The following is a 20,818-nucleotide window of genomic DNA, read 5'->3' as shown; positions in this document are numbered from 1 at the left end:
TTTTGCGTCTTAAACGTAAGAGGGACAAATGGTACAAAAAGTTTTGTAGATCTAATAGTGATAATCATTGGAATAGGTACACGGTCGCGCGTAATAAATATTCACAATCAATTAAGAAAACTCGATGTGAATATATTCAGAGGAAAATTGATCAGCATCAAAACAACAGCAAAGAGTTATGGAAAATTTTGAAATCTTTGATGAAGCCTAGTAATTGTAAATCGCGGACCATAACTTTTGATGGCATATTAGAACAGTCAGAACCAGTAATTGCTTCTAAGTTCAATGACTATTTCGTTGAGAGCGTTTCACTGATCAATCAATCTATTGAACTGATCAATGAACCGGACGAAATAAAACAGCCGATTAATAGTAATTGTAGATTTAATGGTTTTCACCCAATTACATTAGATGAACTTAAAAATATTTGCTTTTCATTAGGAAAAACGGCTGGAGTAGATAATGTTAATGCTAGAGTTATTCAAGATTGCTTTCATGTCATTCGACACACTCTGCGGGACCTTATTAATCAATCATTGCAATCTGGGCACGTGCCGCATATTTGGAAAGAATCTTTAGTTGTTCCTATACAAAAAGTTGCTGGGACGATTAAAGCCGAAGAGTTTCGTCCCATCAACATGTTGCACACATTAGAGAAAATTTTAGAACTTGTTGTAAAAGGCCAGCTGTTAGAATATTTAAATAGTAACTGTTTGTTGATACCGGAACAATCGGGATACCGGGAAGGCCATTCTTGTGAAACCGCGTTAAACTTAGTGTTAGCTAAATGGAAAGAAAATTTGGAGCATAAAGATACGATTGTTGCTGTGTTTTTGGATCTAAAACGCGCTTTTGAGACAATTTCTAGGCCCTTATTGTTGAGAACAATCAAGCGCTTTGGAATTTCGGGTTCTGCATACAAATGGTTTGAAAGCTATTTATCTGACAGAACACAAAGGACTGTTTTTAATGATTTTGTATCTTGTCCCGTTGACAATGACCTTGGAGTGCCTCAGGGAAGTGTATTAGGGCCCCTTTTATTTATTATGTATATTAATGACATGCGACGAGTTTTACGGTTTTGTGATATTAATCTTTTTGCTGACGATACTGTGTTATTCATTGCAGCTAAAGATTTAGAAGAAGCCGTTTCACGCTTGAATGAAGATTTGCGTTCTCTAAGTAGATGGTTGAAGTATAAACAATTGAAATTGAATATAAGTAAAACTAAATTCATGGTAATTTCGCGGAATCGTGTAGATGATGATGTCTCTGTTGTTATTGATGATGAGACACTTGATCGCGTTCAGGAAATTAAATATCTTGGCGTGATTATTGATGACAAACTCAAGTTCAATTCTCATATTGACAATGTCATCAAGAAAATTGCCAAGAAGTATGGAATCCTATGTCGCTTGAAAAACGATTTAACTATTGGTAGTAAAATACAGTTATACAAATCAATCATCTCCCCTCATCTAGACTTTTGCCCTTCCATTTTATTTTTGGCCAATGAAACACAAATATCGAGATTACAGCGCTTGCAGAATAAAGTAATGCGTTTGATTTTAAGATGTAATAGATTCACTTCCTCAACTTTTATGCTGGACGCTTTGCAATGGCTGTCAGTGAAGCAAAGAATTGTGTTTTTGACTATGGTGTTCATTTTTAAAGTAGTTAACGGTTTGCTGCCTCGATATTTGTGTGATCGGATTGAAAGAGGAAGTGATTTTCATAGATATAACACTAGAAACGCGGATGAAGTAAGAACACCACATCTTTTGAATAATGCTTCACAAAATTCATTATTTTTCAAAGGTATAAATGTTTTCAATTCGATGCCTAGACACATCAAGCGTGCAACTACACTTACAGAATTCAAGAGACGCTGCATTTCACATGTAAAAGCTGTTTATTGAGCAGTTAATTTTTTATGAATGGATAAATCATGTATCTTGACAAAGTTATCACTAACGGATTAGTTTGTATGGAGACTGTCATCAAGACATTTTAGTAATTTGTGTAGCATATACAAAAAACTACATTGTTTGCCTCGATGGTGATGATGGATTTTTAGTTTTTTTGATTTTGTAGTAGTAATAGTAAAAATAGCTTTGAGTAGTCTACAATGGTTTGAGCCTCGCGCGCGGAATACAGGTATAAATGACTAATACGTGGAAATTGTGGCAAAAGCCTTAAATTAGTAAAGGATTGGCTGGAAGTCGTTTCCTTGGATATAGTCCTGGCACTGCGGAAGCTTAAACGTGTAAATCCCAGGTCACGTGTAAATGGAAGTATTGTCGAGGACTATACTTGGACTTTTGATAACTAGCTACACCTTTGAATGTTTTTGGTTGATGCCTATAGCATATTTAACAGGACATTTATATCTGTAATTGTAACCAGCTCGATTTTGTTTGCAAACCTGGTTAAAATGTTTATATTTAATTATCTTAAAGATAACTCGTCCAGCTCAAACCTTTGTAGGGGTAAGAGGTGGGACCATCATCATCATCATCATCATCATCATTCATGCACTACTAATCAATTGTATATTCAGCTTGGTGTTAATCAGCTTCGTACACCTTAAATCAACCAATAATCAACTTCTGTTCTTACAATTCAGCTTGAATTGTTACTTGGGTATCTTCAACCGCTGCAGTTTCTCGCGCTGCACCCGGTACGATTGATGGTTCACCAATCAGTCAACCGTACAACTCATTCTATCGACTGAACGATCTCAGATATTCGATTGAATGTGGAGCCTGATGGAGTCAGTGGATCCCGTATTATCGGTTAGCAGTATCTCTACGCTCTTTTGTAACTGAGTGTTTGTTCCACCGACGGCAACGGCAACACTAAGAAAGATTCTGCTAATATAATTGTAATGATAACCACACCGGAAGAAACTGATCCAATCCGAATCGCGGTATTATTGAACTTGCAGCAGTTTCAGGGAGATTAATATGCGATAACATCAAGCAACAACAAGCAGGAGGTAGTCATCAAACGGCTGCAACCAGTATCGAGATCCTGGAACGACATTTGGATGCTGTTGGAAATTATTTGATGGAAGATGTGGATAAATGCATTAAAAGTAAGAAGTTGAGAACCAGGAAAAGAAGAAGATCAACATAATTTAATTTGTTACCGTAAATGACCAATCGCAGTGCTTTCCTGGGTTTCCTGTTTATTTATTGAGGTGTTCAAATGTTCTAAATTATGGACGAAGTTCCAATTTGAAGAGGAAAAGGCCTGTTAGACGAATTTAATAACCAACCACGACTGCTGACACTAGCAGGGCATGCATCCAACCGGGAAATCTGGGAAAAAACGGGAATTCGGATTTGCCGGGGGGAAAACCGAAAAATGCGGGAAATCCCAAATCGCACGGGGAACGATCAAATATACTCATCCCTAGTAAAATTAAGGCTATAATTTGTTCTTGAAGAATCATTTAAAAGTTTAAACTTGCAATATTACTTGCATAAATCATTATAATCATTACTCGCATTAATCATAATAATCATCTGTTTACAACTTTCATATATATATATATCTATATATATATGAAACTTGTAAACAGATGATTATAATGATTTATGCAAGTAATATTGCAAGTTTAAGTTGCCATATATATAGGGCTGAAAGTCTCCTTAATAAAGATGTAAAAAAAACTTTCATATTATGTCTTCCACTGTGGTAAAGTATCAAACATCCTCAACAATAACTCTTTTACTTTTCTTTCACTCGCAATCTGTTCGCGCACGGGGCAAACGGCGATTTTTCCGTTGTTCCTAGCACGAAAGCTTACAGAGTAAATTTTAAGAATTTATTTTGGTGTCATTGGAAGAAAAGTGTTTGTATTCTTTTGCCATTTTTTCCGAGTGAAGTAGTTCCAGTATAAAGCCTCAGCGAGACATATCCTGTTACGAAGCCACTTGAAGATAGAGAAGTATTTCGGTTCGACACCGGACACAATCAACGAACTAAACAAAAATCTGTAAAACATTACATAAAACATACAGTCTGTGCTTAGTTTGTAAAACATAAACATCTGAATCCTTACTTCTCACGCCAAAGTATTGAGTTCAAATCTCACTCGGATATGGTACGAATGATCCAAGAGTGTTGAAGTGACTATAATAAAAAAATCATCGGATCTCTATAAATTTTGGAAAACCTAATAAACCAAACCAATTATATTATGTGGATTCATGAAGGTTTAATCATTTTATCATCACGTCGAATCCTATACGCCTTGTTGAGTCTGCAGAACATGATTTGGATAGTCCAACAATGTTATTTTTAAACACAATTTATCATTTTAAATTATGTTATGATGTCCGTGATGCACAAAATGCTCAAAAATTCTGAGTGGACATCGTACAATATTTCGATTAGCCTGTAAAATACCTCCAGGAAAATTTAAAGAATGATACATATTTTGGCAACATATCTTTGACTTCCACAAAATGTTATATGGCTTATAGAACTTCAAAATCTAAACTCCAGTAAGATTTGAAGGTCTTTTGATACTGCGTTTCTCCTGCTCAGGTCTCTTGTATTGATATATGCTTTTTTTTCCGTCATACCAAAACAATATTTAGGCTCTTTTTTGAAGTGAGCTTTTTTGTTTTTATAATTCTTGATTCCATGAGCTTTTCGAGATCTAGATCACTCATTTCATATTTTGATATTACATTTCGATAGACATTACGAACCCGCTAAAATAAATATTTTTCTAATTTTTCTGTAATAAAACTTTTGAAAAATGTACAAATGATAATCGAGTACCACTTGGTTGCACATCGCTCTGAAAAGATATAAAACAGCACTACTGTCGCGCTTCTGCTCATTATCGCTTCGGACGGCGTGGCGTTTGGTCCTGCAGTAAGCAGGAGCAAGTCAGTGGTTAAAGGTGACTTGGGTCCCGTTCAACTAAGGGGCTGTTCATTAACTACGGAGGCGGGGAGAGGCAAGAAAGAATCTCAAAAAATTGTCTACGCAGTTAATGAACAACCCCTTATACGAAACGCGGAAATGTTATTTATGAAAAACAAACACCCCCCGCTCCCCTATAACGACAAACTGAAAAAAAAATGTACTTCCGGGAAATAATTGTTAAGCAAACTACAATGTAGTAAAAAAAAAAAGTTTAATTCCGTTAATTTTTTTTAACCCACCTACTGCCCAGAGAGCTTCGAATTTGAGAAAAATCGCTCACAATATTTTGATGCTATTCTGTGGGTGATTTACCACCAACTGACTGTAAAACATATCTGGTACCTCTATATATGCAATTAGATAAACATCTAAAGTCCATCCTTTTTTACATATTCTGCACAAAAGATACTTTCTGCCACGCCCCATTCATAAAAAAATCCTGTCAGGGGCGGGGCTTAGAAAGTATTTTTTGTGCAGAATATGTAAAGAAGGAGGGGCGTCGGATGTTAACTCAAATTCAAATACCGTGCATCTTAGAGAAAAAAAGCTCTATCTACTGTTTCCAATTAGGTTATTTAAGGGTATTAAGGTAAAGGCATATAAATCTACATTAAACATGGAACCGAAATCCGAAATTTGATCAAAATTGTAGCACTGGAACTATTTTAAATAAGTGTGATTACATTAGCAAATATCACCATCTTAGCGCCCCTCAGTGGGACTTTGTATGGGAGCGAGCTGTCAATTTGTTAGTTTAGTGTCAAACAGTGGAGTTAATATTTTGCTTTAAACTTTGATTAAAAAATCGAGATGAAAGTCTACGGTTTCGAAAAATATAAAGTTGTGCTCAAAAAACGAAGCTCTTTCAGATGATGTGTACAAATCAACACACTTTTTTTTTAAATTAAAGAACCCAGTTAGCGCAATTACTCAGGAATTCTTGTGTGATTACGAACCCGCGTTTCAATAAAATCCTGGAACATTGTTCATTTTTTAGTATTATTAGGTCCAACCAAAATCCATTACCCTATACCGGGGCAAGTAGAAACGCGTGGGGAAGTTGAAACGGTAGATGTAGCTCTTAGCGTAAGTGAATAATCAATGAGATTATTTCTAATATTGTTTGCGGTAGTACACAATGCCTCTCAAAAATAATTACAGTGAATATTCACTTCCACTAAGAGATACACGTACTGTTTCAACTTACACCGGTGTACCTTAACTATGATGTTTACTATCAAAACATTAAACAGGTGGAGAACCTGTATACGAGCTTTTGCTCTGACTTTGAAATTCAATAGCTGAATCCCCTTATTTTCAATTAATGTTGTACTAAGCACCTAGTTATTGGAAACCAAACGTTTAATTTGAGAAATATCACAGTATTCTATTTTGCAATCATTCTACGAACACACTGTGCAGTACATAATGATGATGTACGGTAATTTTATGTTAGGGTTTTCCTCCAAATTTTTAGAACAAAGAGGTGCTATCTCCGTATGATCTTTATACTCCTTCCTCCCCTACTTCGTTGACATGTGAACCAACATTTTGTTCAATATTTAAAGTACCGTCTTCTGCCTGTTGCGTTATCATAAAATGCAATCTTCATTTTCTTCTCTGCTTCAGGAACCTAATTTAAAACCAATGATTGTGCTACTGAAAAAATGGGGCTTAGTAGTGGGCCATCATCATCAACTAATACATGTAAGGGATGGTGCTTTTTGTGCTGATCAATTTTTTAAAGTCTAAATTATGAAAAAGAAAATAAAAAAAAAATATTTTGATATATTCAGCCAAGGTGTCCACCCCTGGCTATTTACCTAAATTAATGTTACAGATTCTGATTTGATTTTAGGAAGACAAAATTAACTGCGTGTAGGAATGCTGGAAAAGCAAACCATTAGTTGGGTTACATTGCGCCTTTTGATGTTAACAAACATAACGAGATGTACTAACCAAAGAGCTAAAAATCTCGCTAATAAAGTCTTTAAAAAATGTTAACTCACATAAAAATAAATAAATTAAGTAGATATCCCTGTTTTCCCGTAACCCATTTTGCCCCGCCTTACTCTATATATTTTCTTCAATACCATCCTCAACTTCTTCAAGCCTATATGTATTTGATATTCATATTTATTTTTACAGGTAATGCTAATTTCAACCGCAGCTATGCATTTCGGTAGCTATTATTTCATGGCAATGATGAGCAAACCTCAATACTCCGATACGGGAAGCCTTTTAGATTCTGGAAATGATTTGAACATAGAAGGAGGTATAGCAGAGTAAGTACATTTTACATACAATGAGTTTTATTGATGTTTGGTGAAAGTATATTGTTTGCATTTTTATGTTTACTGTATGCTTGATAAAGACACAGATAAGCAGAAATAAAACTCGCATGCCGTTCATAGAACACGCATTTAACGGTAAATTCAATTTTTTATTAGTTGGTAGTAATAGTTAATTTTCTTGCGTTTGACGTTTACACACTGGCGCCATCTGTTAAGCACATTGCCCATGACAGTGTAAACAAACGGATGGTGGTAGTGTTTTAGCGACGATGTTTAACTGTCAAAAATATTCAATGTGTTATGTCTGTTTGTTTTTTATGGTTTAAAGATAAAGTTTAGCTTTAAAACCTATTGTTATTTTTTACCGAACATGTTTTGCATTTAGAGATTATTTTAGCATTAGACAGGTTTGAGCCAACGGGTCTCAGTAATACGGATAATGTCCCTAATTGTCGACCTAAGTGTTCATACTATTGGGTCCATACATACATTATGAAGGACAGCATTTTTAGACATTGCTTCACTTGGCAATGGGGATGCGAATTTTACAGCTTCGACCACCTGTAGTATCCTGCTTTACATTATCGATCAGTTCGTGCCAAAAAAAACTCAGTCGTAAGCCTGCCAAACCCACTTGGTCGAACTCCGTACTCAAACGTTTGAAACGGCTAAAAAATGGCCGCTCTGAGTAAACATCACACGGATTTTACGAAAGCAAATTACGAACGTGCTAACAAAGACTACAAACGGTTCAATATAAGCTTATACAATACCCATCAGTCTCAATTGCAAAGTCGACTCAAAGCGAATCCTAAGGATTTCTGGCGCTTTGTGAACGAGCATTGGAAAGAAACGGAATTGCCTTCTAGTATAACCGACGGCGTTACGGATGCCAACTCTGTTGTCGATATCGCCAACTTGTTTCGTACGCAATTCAGCAGCGTTTTTTCAGACGAAATTCTTAATGCACAGGATACCCGAGCAAAGTCTGAGATCAAATTGAAATCTAAATTTGATGTTGTGATTTCGCTGATAATGATTGCTCAGGTTGCTGTTGTTTTGGTCGTTTTAACGGTTAAAATATCAAAATTGAGAGCAAAAAAATCTTCCTGTGACATCACATTGAAAACTATTTCTGCTATCAGTGAGAGCAAACTGAAAACTCAATTTGATATCAATTTTTCCTGTTGATAACAAAACAAGTAATCAATTTGATTTTATGCTACGGCAATGAAAACAAACCCGCAACAAAATATTTTTGAAGAGCAAATGTACAGCAAAATGAAAACGAAATTTATCAATTGCATAAACTGAAATCAAATTAGGATTTCAGTTTGATGTTGATATCAAAACTTGATTTCAATTTGCTGTCATGTTGATGCTGGCCTTTGCTCGGGAAACCATTCGACTCGACCCATTGGTCTAGACGAAAAAGAATCATTTTCTCCAACAATTTCCGTATACAGGACAGCATCGCGATGGGACGGTACGAGTTATAATCCGACGCGGGTTTACCGGGTTTTCGAATGACGATAACTCTTACTTGCCTCCAGTCATCCGGAACAATGTTGTGCTCCAGAAATTGATTGAATAAGTTCAACAAGCGTCTCTTCGCGACGTCTGGGAGATTTTTAAGCAAGTTGAACTTGATTCTATCCATTCCTGGAGCTGAGTTGTTTCATGAAAGGAGAGCAAGTGAGAATTCCACCATCGAAAAGGGGAGTCTATTTCGTTATTACTCGACGGACGATCACGAACGTTGGTTTGAACCGACACCGAATCCGGGCAAACTTTCAGCGCGAAACTGAATATCGAATAATATCGGTGATGACGCGTTTTGCATTCTTCTGCCGACATTCCAGAGTGTTCTCATGGAAGCCTCTCGCGACAAACCATCGACGAACCGACGCCAGTAACCGCGTTTTTTGGTTTTAGTCAAGTTTTCTCGAGGTCGGTGTACCGCTCGGAATCCTCGACCTTACCGTGTTTGCGGAAGCGTTCAAACGCGGCGGACTTCTCGCTGTTCGTGTCGGTGCATTCCTTATCCCACCACGGGGTGGGAGGTCGCTTGCGAACGGAAACATCCGGAACACGTTTCGTCTGTGCTCGCAGCGCACAATCGATGATGACACGCGCGAGAAAGGAGTACTCGTCCAGCGGAGGAAGTACGTCAACCGATTGATTGGCATCAAGAACCGCGGTCGCGAATTTTCGCCAGTCAATGTTTTTCGTAAGATCGTACGCGATGTCAACCGAGCGAGTAGAAGATGAACCATTGGTAATAGAAATTTTGATTGGCAAATGGTAACTACCGTAGGGATCTTGAATTACTTTTCACGAGCAATCCAATGATAGTGAACTCGAGCAAAGTGAGAGGTCTAATCTGCTTATTTTTGCTTGAGGTTTGGCTACTCGTGTTACTTCCCCGGTGTTTAGAATTGTCATTTTGAAGAAGTCGCACATGTCGTATATCAAGGTTGAGCGGTTGTCGTCGTACAGTTCCCCCCAGCCTCTACCGTGAGAGTTAATATCTCCCAAGACCAACCGTGGCTCCGGCATAGCCGTGCAGATATCTGAAACAAATTGAACGAGAAATCGCAGTTCTCGGTGGAAGATATACCGAGGCAATACTGAGGCATTTACCTCGAATGTTAACCTGACATGCAACAACTTCAATGCCTGTCACCGAAGGCAGATCGATTCTGTAGAAGGAATGGAGCTTGTTGATCCCCATAAGCACCCCTCCGAATCTGCGCGGTCAAGGCGAATAATGTTGAAATCGTGGAAAGCAAGATCGTTGTCTGAAGAGAGCCATGTTTTACAAAGGGCAAATGCATCAGAAAGTGAGTTGTTAACTAAAAATTTAAATGTGTCAAGTTTTGGCATAAGACTTCTACAGTTCCACTGAAGAACAGAGATCATATCCCCGACCTCATTCGGAGAATTATCCATCAACAGGATATGATCGATGCAAGGAAGGACCACCTAGAAGCTAGTTGCTTCAAAAGAATTTTCACCATTGGCAGCACTAAATTAATAATGCTCCTCGTTGAGTCTTCTTCTTCTTCTTCTTCTTCTTCGCATTTCAAGCTTATTGCTTATCGCATTTTAGCTTATTGCGTGCTCTCAACTTAGTGTTCTAGATGCACTTCCACAGTTATTAATTGAGAGCTTTCGATGCCTGTACCATTTTTGCATTAGTATAATTGTGTGGCAAGTACAATCATACTCTATGCCCAGGGAAGTCGAGAAATTTTTCAACCCGAAAAATTCCTAGACCGGACCGGGAATCGAACCCAGCCACCTCCAGCATGGTCTTACTTTGTAGCTGCGCCTTTACTGACTGAGGCGTTGAGTCAGAGATATTGAATATACTGAAAAAGCTATCCACAATACCAGAAAACGTGAACATGGGGGCATGTTCTTGCTGATTATTCAGCTGCTTTTCTGGCCGATAAACTGGGACATCTGGGGTTTTAGATGATCCTGGAAGTGACGGAAAGTTCTTGTCATAATTACAAGGTTTAAAACCCGGTGGAATGGGTTTCGGTGCATTTCCGTTACCTCTTGATTTTTCCAAGGTGGAAGGGTGGTCCGAACGAGTGGCCTTACGAGGCTTTTCGGTTGTCTGTTTTTTTGCTCGTTTTCTCGTATTGCCTTTAAAGACACCGACCTCTCAGTCAGAGTCTAGATCATCAACTGGCAAAATGAAGAACGTGTTACTGTTTTTTTGGTGTGGTCTGAGAAGATGAAGCGGTATTCTTCAAGAGTTCTGCTATTGGAGCGAGCTTGCAGAGACCGCTTAATTTTGTCTCCCTGCTGTTTATACCTCGGGCAGTCAGTCAGGGTATGCAGGCTCTCCTTGCAGTACACGCATTTTGGAGGAGCACCGCAAGGGCCCTCTTGATGCTGCTCGCCACACTGTTCGCAGCGTGGTTTGTTCGAGCAGTAGTCCGATGTGTGACCAAGTTGTTTACATTTCGAGCAGTTCATCACCCGAGGTAAAAACAGACGTACAGGCAGCCGAACCTTGCCAATAGCGACGTAGTGAGGTAACGCTGAACCCGAAAAGGTCACACGAAACTAGTTTGACAAGGAATAAGGTTTTTTGGAGCCTACTACGGATACTGACTGCATTTGAAGGCAGTCCAATATCTTCACCTTCGGCAGAGCACGGTTTTTAAAGATTCCGAAGGAATCGGGACCCAAGAAATCATCACTAGTCAAGCTCGCTTCGGTGACCACTCCTTCAATTTCTACCTCACTACTGGGTATGTAGACTCGGTATTCCAATGAAAAAAGCTCGCACGCAACAATTTGGTTAGCCTGCTTCCGGTCATCAACGGTAACGCGCAGTTTTATTTGTGTTACCTTGAAAATATCGGTAACGACCGAAAAATGTGTTGTTAGATCCTTAGATATCCTCGGAATGTTCAAAGGTTTTTGTTTGGGCCGGAAAAAACAACCCATGGGCCTTTCGAGGCTTCTGGGTAAGCCTTTAGGCGGGAGAGCGCAGAGGTTTTCGGGGGCAATGGGATATGCTCCAGTATTCTTGCTGGAGAGCGAGTCAACTGGAACGTCAAGGGTTTCCATTTCCACGACTTCCTCGAGACTTTCGTGTGAGGTGGAATTAAGAGTTTCGTCGTCTGAGATGGAAAGCGACCATCCCCTCCCCCTTTATCATTTTCATCCATTGCGGTTAAATATCGCCGCAATGGTATTTTTGATAAATATTTTACAAATAATTACAGTAATTTCAAATAGTATCAAAAATAAAAAATTAAAAAAATGCTAAAAAAAATAAAAACAAAAATAAATTGTATAGTTTTACGAAAAAAAACAAGAAAAAAAATATATATATATTAAAAAAAATGGATCACCCTAACTGCTCTACTTAAAAATAGTACGAGAAAAAAATCAAGAAAAAAAATTATAGATATATTCTTTTTACAAAATTTTGGATCACCCTAATTATGACCCAACCTAATCTAATATTGGATCATGCGGGGAGATGCGATACTGGTGAAAACAAAGCGACACGATATACCTATTGCACTGAGGCGGCAGAGACTGGTGAGATGCTATTGTTTGCCCCAACGGCTGTTGGGTCAATAACCTGATGGCTGGTATGCCTCGGTCGCTTCGATAGGCAATTTTACGTGGTTTCGTTGTTGCTATCATGTGATGGGATGATGTGATGATGCGATGATGATGATTAAAACTGGACCGTAATCAAAGCGCTCGGCGTATGGTTAACGGCTTCCTCACTCGCGCACTAGTTGTCTTAACACTATGCCAACTAACTTTGGAGAGAAAAAACCCTCGCGTGGGGAAAAACTCAAAAACTCAAATACTAGTGTCGTACAATGAGACCGATGCGACTTGACCGGCTCAGCGTGCGAGACGGAATGAAAAGAAAGGTGCAATCAAGTTAGAGATTTAGGTGTTATACTAGATTCAAAGTTAAGCTTTGTTCACACAAAATCACGGCCTCCCTGTTCGGTAATTTTTTACTGGGTTTTTGAACAGCTGAAAAAGTCAGTAAACTTAAAAAAATTGTAAAAAAATGTATAAAAGTGATTTTTTCTTGAAATTTATACAGACTGTGTTCTTATTACATTTATTTAATGATAAAAATAAAATATGTTAAAATTGTTCGTTGCATTACGTGTGACCGTTATTTTCAGTTTACTGACTTTTTCAGCTGTTTGAAAACCCAGTAAAAAATTACTGACCCCAGTAAAATAATCTCTGTGTGTTGAACATTATAATAACATTATCTGCAAGGCAAGCAACATGCTAGGGTTTATTAAAAGGTTTAGCTTTCATTTCAATGATCCATACACAATCAAAACATTATATGTTGCATATGTTAGGCCCCTCCTTGAGTACTGTCTGGGCTCCATATCAAGATACTCATATAAACCGCATTGAATCAGTTCAAAAACAGTTTCTATTATTTGCTTAAAAAAGTTAGGCTGGACGAGTTTACCCTTACCATCTTATGAGTTTCGATGTATGTTGATCAATTTGGATGCCCTTGAAAAGCGAAGGCAGTTTGCAATGATAGCTTTTATAAACGATGTTGTAGCACAAAGAGTCAATGCCACAGAGATTTTAGAAAATCTAAATTTTTATGCTCCCACTCGTTCCTTAAGAAACAAAAATATGTTTTATATAAACAACCAAAGAACAAACTATGCCAGGAACGCGCTTTTAAATAGAATGATGTCTTGTTATAATGAACATTATGAAACAATTGATTTGACAATGCACAAAAATGCTCTTAAAAAAACGTTTCTTTTCGAGGTAAGTCAGATATTGAAAATTAAAATATATGTTAAGTGTTTTGTAAATTAAACTGGTCTATATTTGATTGACGACGAATAAATGAATATACACAGTTGAAAACAAGGTTAATGTGCTTTTAAACAGCTAAATTAATCGGTGGATTTAGTTTGATGGGGACAAATTGATTTTCTATGCTAATTATAACTCGACCTCTTTTCTTTGATAAAAATAATAGTTTTAACTTTTAGAAATACAGTTTTTTTTAAAGGCGCTTATCGCCTTTTTCTTTACTATCCTTCAACATATTGAAGCGTGTAGTGGTAAGCTTGATTACTTCTCACCCCAGCAGGCCTGGGTTCAATCCCAGTCGGCACCACCGGGATGTTCTGAGGCATAACATCTCTGATCAGGGAAGTAAAGCTGTTGGTCCCCGGTTCATGAGTTGATGGGTCGATAGGTAGGGTCTAGGTATGGGAGCTGCCTTCCTGGCGTCGGTAGCATTGGTGCTCAGCACGGGAAACAAGATCGACGGAAAAGCAGTGAATATCATGTATTGCAAAAATTCTCTTAAGCATTATTTAGTTCTTTATATTCGCAACCTACATGATAACTTTGAAAAAATACCCTTAAACAGTGATTTAAGAAATTGATAAAATAATCTGGAAATGTCACTAATCGGGGCAAAATGCACCCATGTTAGGGTAAAATTCACTACAACCATAATGATGAGGCAAAATGCACCCCAACCATGGAGCAAAATGCACTACAATAATGGTGCGGACCATTTCTGAAGAAAGAATAGAACGTAAACAATGCTTTTTTACTAAAGGATCATTTTGCCCCGAACTTAGGAATGCATTTAGCCCCGAATGAATAAAGAAAATGTTTTGATCGGAAAATAAAAATACATATTAAATTTACAGGTATTTTATCAGAAAGATGTAGCGTTTAATAATGTTTGAATCGCATAAAAATCTTAACAATGCGGAATTGCGGAGGACAAAATTACGCTATATCCAATGCAAACGGGTTTTTGTTTTAATTTAAATTATCTGATAACACAGGGGTGTGTGTGTGCCCCGTAACGTGGGTAGATCAAATTTTCGTGGTACGTTATGGGATGTAAGATCTACCACCGATTCCTAGTCATGACTATTTCAAACTTAGGGAACAGGATTTTTCAGCAATCAAAGGAACACATCTTAGTCCTTGATACTTTTTATGCCTTGTTGATAGTGATAAGACTCGGCTTTATCCACCGAGGATGACCTTGAAACAAGGAAAAATTAGTTAGTTAGTCTTCATCTATGTGGTTCCTAATCTTCTATTCGTTGTTCTCTAGTTTTAAGTGGTTAAGACTAGGGTTAAGTTAAGTTAAGTTTTCTTTATTATGGAGGCCTGAAGCTTGTTCGCCTCCGGAGACTAGGGTTCTGATGCATGGTCATTAGAGTGATGCAAATTTTGAAATTTTCGCTCCACAATACTTAAACGATTCCAAATCGGATCCTGACTAACCTCTCAAAATTTGAACCCATTTGGTGAGAAACTGAGATGGCACAAACCATTTGAAATTTGTATGGGAATTACTATGGTAAAACCAAGATTTTTGTTCATGTCTACCTAATAATTCACCATATAAGTCTGCTTCAAAAATTTTCAACTGTGCTTGTAGGAAATTTTCCCAGCTACAACTTTGCTGAAGACCACATTTTGGTTAAATACAAGGATCGAAAGTTATCAATGGTTCAATGCGCTGATGTCTTATGATCATGCTCAATCAACTGCTCAGCAGGCAACATTGGTGTTTCTGGGGCGTTGAATAGGACACAAAAATCATGGCTACTATGTCACACTGCAAAATACAGTGTTGCCTACAGAGCAGCTGCTTGATCATGTCATAAGTTTACCAACCTCTTAAATAATTAATAACTTTTTCCTGTCTCGTTTTACATAGAAACGATCTCCAGCAAAGTTGTAGCTGAGAAAATTGTTCATAAGAATGGCTATCGAACTGTTTCGTAGCTCAATATGGAAAAAGACTAGAAGGCAATCAACAGAAAGTTGAGATTTCCCATAGTAATTTACATGTAAACTTCAAATGACTTGTGCGAAGTCTGTTTCTAACCAAATGAGTTGTAACTTTGGGAGGCAAATCAGGACCCGATTTGAAACCATTTAAGCACTGTGGAGCGAAAAAGTGAAATTTTGCATCAGTCTAATGGGGGTGTTTCAACACTCCGAATGGTATAAATAGCGGGACCTTTCAATTAGAGTCGGATCATTGCGATAAATGAAAAATTGACTACTGTAAAAAAAATCGTATTCTTCATCATTTCTCAATAGTGATGGAGTAATACGATATGCACTAAACTAAGGACACGGGATATACTACAATAGATCAAATTACTGGTCGCAGTGGTGTTAGGTCCCGAACAGAGGAAAAAAACACAGAGGTGCCCAATTGATACAGGGTCCAAAGCAAACATAGATTTAACTTTTAACTTGTAACTTCTTGTTGTAAAAATGTATTTTAGACTTTAAAAATAGGAAGTGCATGTTGCCCCAACGGTGCATGTTACCCCAGGTACCCCTACTGAAAATGGGAATGGAATATCCACCATTTCAACGGTTTGCCCCATAATGCGTAAAAATGTGAGGTGAGAGCTGCCTCCCGGCGTCGGTAGCATTGGTAAACAGTGCGGAAAACCAGATCGACGAAAAACAACTGAAGGGAAAAAACAAATTTAACAACAACAAACCGGTGAGTTTAGTTTCCGGTCTCAGCTTATAGTACGTTCAGACTACAGAGTTATAACATGTTATAGCGCTATCTTGATGGTGGTTTCTGTGTTGCAATTATTTGACAAGCGTTATAACATGTTATAACTCTCCAGTCTGTACAGCGTTTTACCATATTTGAGATTGAGGGTCTCTTGGTTTGAGAACTTTAATGGTAATGGTTATGGTAGTCAGTAAGGTCCATGTATGGTTTGAATTATCGGTCATATATCGGAATATATCTTGAATTGGGGGAGGTAGCTCATCGATTCTTCCGGTTCGCCTCCTAGCATCGTGCTATAAGGTACCAGGTGATAACCAGGGTAGTTGATCGATAGCTCGATGACGTCATTTCGTTGGCGTCTGCAATGGGAAATTCTCATAGCAGGCGTTGACGATGGGACGTTGTCGAGTTGTTGAATAGCAACTATCGTGGTAACTCACCTGTCGATCTGCCAAATTTGGAAAGACGTCTGCATTGAATTGTCTCATATAATAATATTCCGCCCCTATATCACAAGAAATTGCGAGTAGCTGAGTGGAATGGAGATAAGTTAAGCATTGGGTACAGGACCAAGTCTCCCCTGGGTGGTGCCAGAAGATGAGCGCAATAGAATCATCAAGTTGCCATAAGGCACGGAATGAGACTATTGCATGGCTGGGTAGTCAAAGTCTTCCATTCGTTAGTCATTTCAGGTGGATTAGAACAGGTTTAGGTTTAGGGTGGGCGTTGGCCAGATTTGGATTTTTCAGATATAATCCTAAATAGGACCTAGGTTATTTAATACACTAGTAACCTCAACCTCTGTCACAATGTTTCATTGTGATTAATCAACACAAATGGGTATCAAATTTGCGGTAAATTTGAAAAAAAGGTAACTTGGAGTGTAGAGCGGGCAGTGGACGATTCTGAAGCCTGGCCAAGTGAGTGGGTTACGGGTTTATTTGATTGTACGTCATTTCCAAGTTATATATAGATACATTCATACCATTGGCATTTTGTATTTGAGATAAGACAGAGATAGGATGCGGAGGGCCCGCTTAGGGGGAGCGTAACCCATGTTATGGCTTCCATTTATTAAATAGTTCAGATAGGCTGGAAATGATAGGTTCATGGTGAGAAAATGTACCATATGGTGCCTGTTCACTGATCAAAATTAGATTCAAATCGTCAGGCCCTGCCCTGGTATAAGGGGATTAAAAGTTTCATTTTGCATTTGCATATAATTGTAAGTTTAAGTTTGCTTTTGTAATTGTAAGATAGATAGTTTGCCTCAATTGAAACATTGATTTGTATAAACTTGACGAATCATACCTCTAAAATAGTAGTAGTTAAAGTGCCGCATGATCTAACAACCACTGCCTGCAACTAATGCTGAAGGGGCCGGCAGGGCTGATTACGGATCAAAACTAACATAACTCTAACACTGAAATGATCCCGAAATTAACGCTCATTCATTGCAGTTTGAGTCATAAAGTAGTTTTATTTATTTTCCTACTAATCTATCTACACACTTAGTTTTTTCTATCGAGCTCGGCTGTGCGGGTCTCGGCGGGGAGGGTTTCGCTGAGATCTCGGCGGGAGTGACATTTGATTGCTGAGTCTCGGATAATGCCTTTTCTAATAATCGTTTCTATTCTTTGTTATCTACTTTATCCCCTTTTTATTTTCTGCTCTTCTTTCCTCTTCTCTTCTTTTGTTTTGTTTGTTTACATATAACTAATACTAATACCTCCTTGTTTTCTCTCTAATTTGTCTACTATGTCCCACCATCACGATGATAGATGGGCTACCGTACATGGTACACGCTCATATACACTCCCAAAATAGTATGCCGCAAGTAAGTATATCACAGAGGCAACTAAAGATCCAGAAAAAAACCGATGGCGCTGAAGATAATGAGGTAACTACTACACTGTATTGTAATTTATACAATAATACTCACATTACTTATTATTAATTATATACTTTATTATATATATATTTATATTTAGCTGTGGTGATTTATATGACTATATAGTATTATTTATTTATACTAACCTAAACACAACGTGGGGTGACCCAAATCCAAACGATCACTAACCAAAATAAAAGACTTATCTTTTTCAGCAGGTGTAATTTCGTTTAGTTCTGTTTCTCTCTTTTCAGCAAAACAGCAACAAAAAAACCTCTATAACTCTTCTCCATTCTTTTAATCTCCTACTATCCCCTATAAATGTATCGGAAACTAGTGGGACTGTCTGTGCAAACAGAAACAGGCCTGCTAGTGGAAGAAGGTCGTTATGCTATACGGTCTAGCATAGGCCTACGGCCAGGTTTCACTAGGTACACACTCGCTTAACGGCAGATTGGTTTACAGTGGTCGACCAGGGTGTGTGCTGATAAATTAAAAATTACAATTACAATTATATCGGAATAGGGTAGAGAACTACTTCGGTCTAACCGCCCATTTTGGGCCTATCGAGCAGAAAACTACAAATAAATCCATGATTTAAGAGTTAGCAAGTCAATTATGCGTTTGGTACTATACTTTAGTTAATAAGCTACTGAACGAAGTCAATTAGAACGCGTGAAATGAAGGTTTGCACTCATAATTCACAAACACAAAAGAAGCGCTCCGACCGAATCAATTGTTATCGTCATCCGATAGGCCGAAGTGAATTCATTGGCGTTTCAATGGCGTTTCAATGCGTTAGGCTGAATTTAGAATCCGTAGGCCGAGTTTGGCGTCAAGAAGCAGTGTTAGACTTTTGACAATATCTCAACGATTGATTTCTCTTTATCAAATATTACGGTACGTACGGAAAGGTAAATAAATTTGGAAACCATCAGTAATAATAACATTCCGTTTGGTGCTAAACTGCGCTCGATTAAGAAAGACTAAGTGCGGGTTGTGCTTAATAGGCCGGAAATGGGGTAGTTAACCCTATATCGTGAATTGGTAATCTTTAATTTACAGGCAACCAATTCGCGATATATTCCACATAAAGTTGATCGATGTTACAAAACCATCCATGGACCTTACTGACTACCATAACCATTACCATTAAAGTTCTCAAACCATAAGTAAAAGGTTCTAATATAGTTCTCTTTCCGAAAATGTATGGAGAAAACAACTTTTTGAATGGTAATGGTTCTTATGGTCCACTTCCAAAAAACCATAATATATAAGGTTAAAACTTTATACACAAACGTTCATGTAAAGTTCCATAACCAGTTCAGTTTAAGTTTAGCAGGGATTATAAACAATTTTTAACCATTTTTGGTAAGGTCAAGTAGCGGTTCCCATTTATGCGGGCAGGCCGGTTTCAACGTATAAACAAATACACTGTTTGAACCCGAAGTGCTTGAAGAACCGTACTAGTAGGCTAATAAATTACTGTTCTGAAGTTCAATGTCTCGATGTAGGGATATGGAAAGTCTCTCAATATAGAGATATGGAAGTATTAGTACACTAGATTTGAAGAATAGAATTAAGTATTTTTAAACAGTCTGAGGGGCTGTTCTGCCAAAGATGGCGAACAAATAAATAAATAAATAATTCACATTTCGCTGCGCCAGATCGTTTATCATAGCATTCTAAATCGGAATTACGTAGTATTACGGAGATAATTTAAATTAAGGTCAGAACTCGTAGCAGGAAAAGGATATGGGGTGCAGTTTGATTATACTTCAATATAATGTGAATGTGATTTCAGTTCAGTACACTTTGTTCTACAAAATAATAATCATATGTTTTATGTTTATCTATTTTCAGACATGTTAAGGATGCCATAATTCTTACAACAGGAGCTCAGTTGCTATCGTTATTTTCAAACTATTTCTGGTTACTATTGCTTCTAGGGCCACTGCGCGCATTGTGGCTTTTATGGAATTCTGTCATCAAACCATGGTTACTTCAAAAGGGAGAGGAGGAAGCACAGGTTATCGATAAAAAGAGACCTGAACGAAAAGTAAAGCGTGTCAGATAAAAATAAGTTGCTTGTATTGATGATAATTTTTGCTGATTGATTTTACTGCAGCTATACGCATGGATACCTCTATGAGACGTTATTTCATTTCGGAAATTATTTATTATCATGAGCCAGGTATGCGTATAGAAGCAGTTAGGTGCATGGTTTGAAAATTATTTACATATTTTGTGACCAAAATAAACTATTGGAAATAGCAGACGTTTTAAAATTATGTCTTCTTTATTGTCGTAATCATCGAGATTTTCACAGGCCAGAAGTAGATTTATCTTCCGTTGAATGAGTTTTGAAATTATTTTCTTCTTCTTTTTTTCCTTTATTTTACGTCGGTCTTTATTCCGCAATCTAGTGACATCGATTGTCAACCATTGACGGCAATAGACTGTGCAAGGAAGGCAGCTTCCACACATGGGTAGGATATCGCACTCATTCAACACACATGGGCCGGGACCAACGGCTTTACATCCCATCCGAAGGAAGACGTGACCAGAGATTTTTATGATTCAGAAAAATCCCACCAACCTCGACTGGGATTG

General features: G+C 37.8%; 1 protein-coding gene across 1 annotated transcript; it reads left to right on the top strand.

Annotated features, from left to right (window-relative positions):
- Positions 1 to 7,070: 7,070 nt before the first annotated feature.
- Positions 7,071 to 20,474, top strand: LOC135712507 (transmembrane protein 208). Its single transcript, XM_065235454.1, has 2 exons — positions 7,071 to 7,232; positions 20,069 to 20,474. The coding sequence occupies exons 1-2, from the start codon at positions 7,099 to 7,101 to the stop codon at positions 20,280 to 20,282; spliced, it is 348 nt and encodes a 115-aa protein (XP_065091526.1). The 5' UTR covers positions 7,071 to 7,098; the 3' UTR covers positions 20,283 to 20,474.
- Positions 20,475 to 20,818: the final 344 nt, after the last annotated feature.

Source organism: Ochlerotatus camptorhynchus, unplaced genomic scaffold, assembly GCF_037179485.1.
Source record: "Ochlerotatus camptorhynchus isolate MF236.1 unplaced genomic scaffold, CSIRO-AGI_Acam_v1.1 ptg000488l, whole genome shotgun sequence".
Taxonomy (NCBI): domain Eukaryota; kingdom Metazoa; phylum Arthropoda; class Insecta; order Diptera; family Culicidae; genus Ochlerotatus; species Ochlerotatus camptorhynchus.
This window is presented reverse-complemented; position numbering and strand designations above follow the sequence as displayed.

Coding starts and splice junctions, on each gene's coding strand:
- LOC135712507 (XM_065235454.1), top strand. CDS start 7,099: ATGCTAATTTCAACCGCAGCTATGCATTTCGGTAGCTATTATTTCATG. Junction 7,233..20,068: donor ATAGAAGGAGGTATAGCAGA/GTAAGTACATTT, acceptor ATCTATTTTCAG/ACATGTTAAGGATGCCATAA.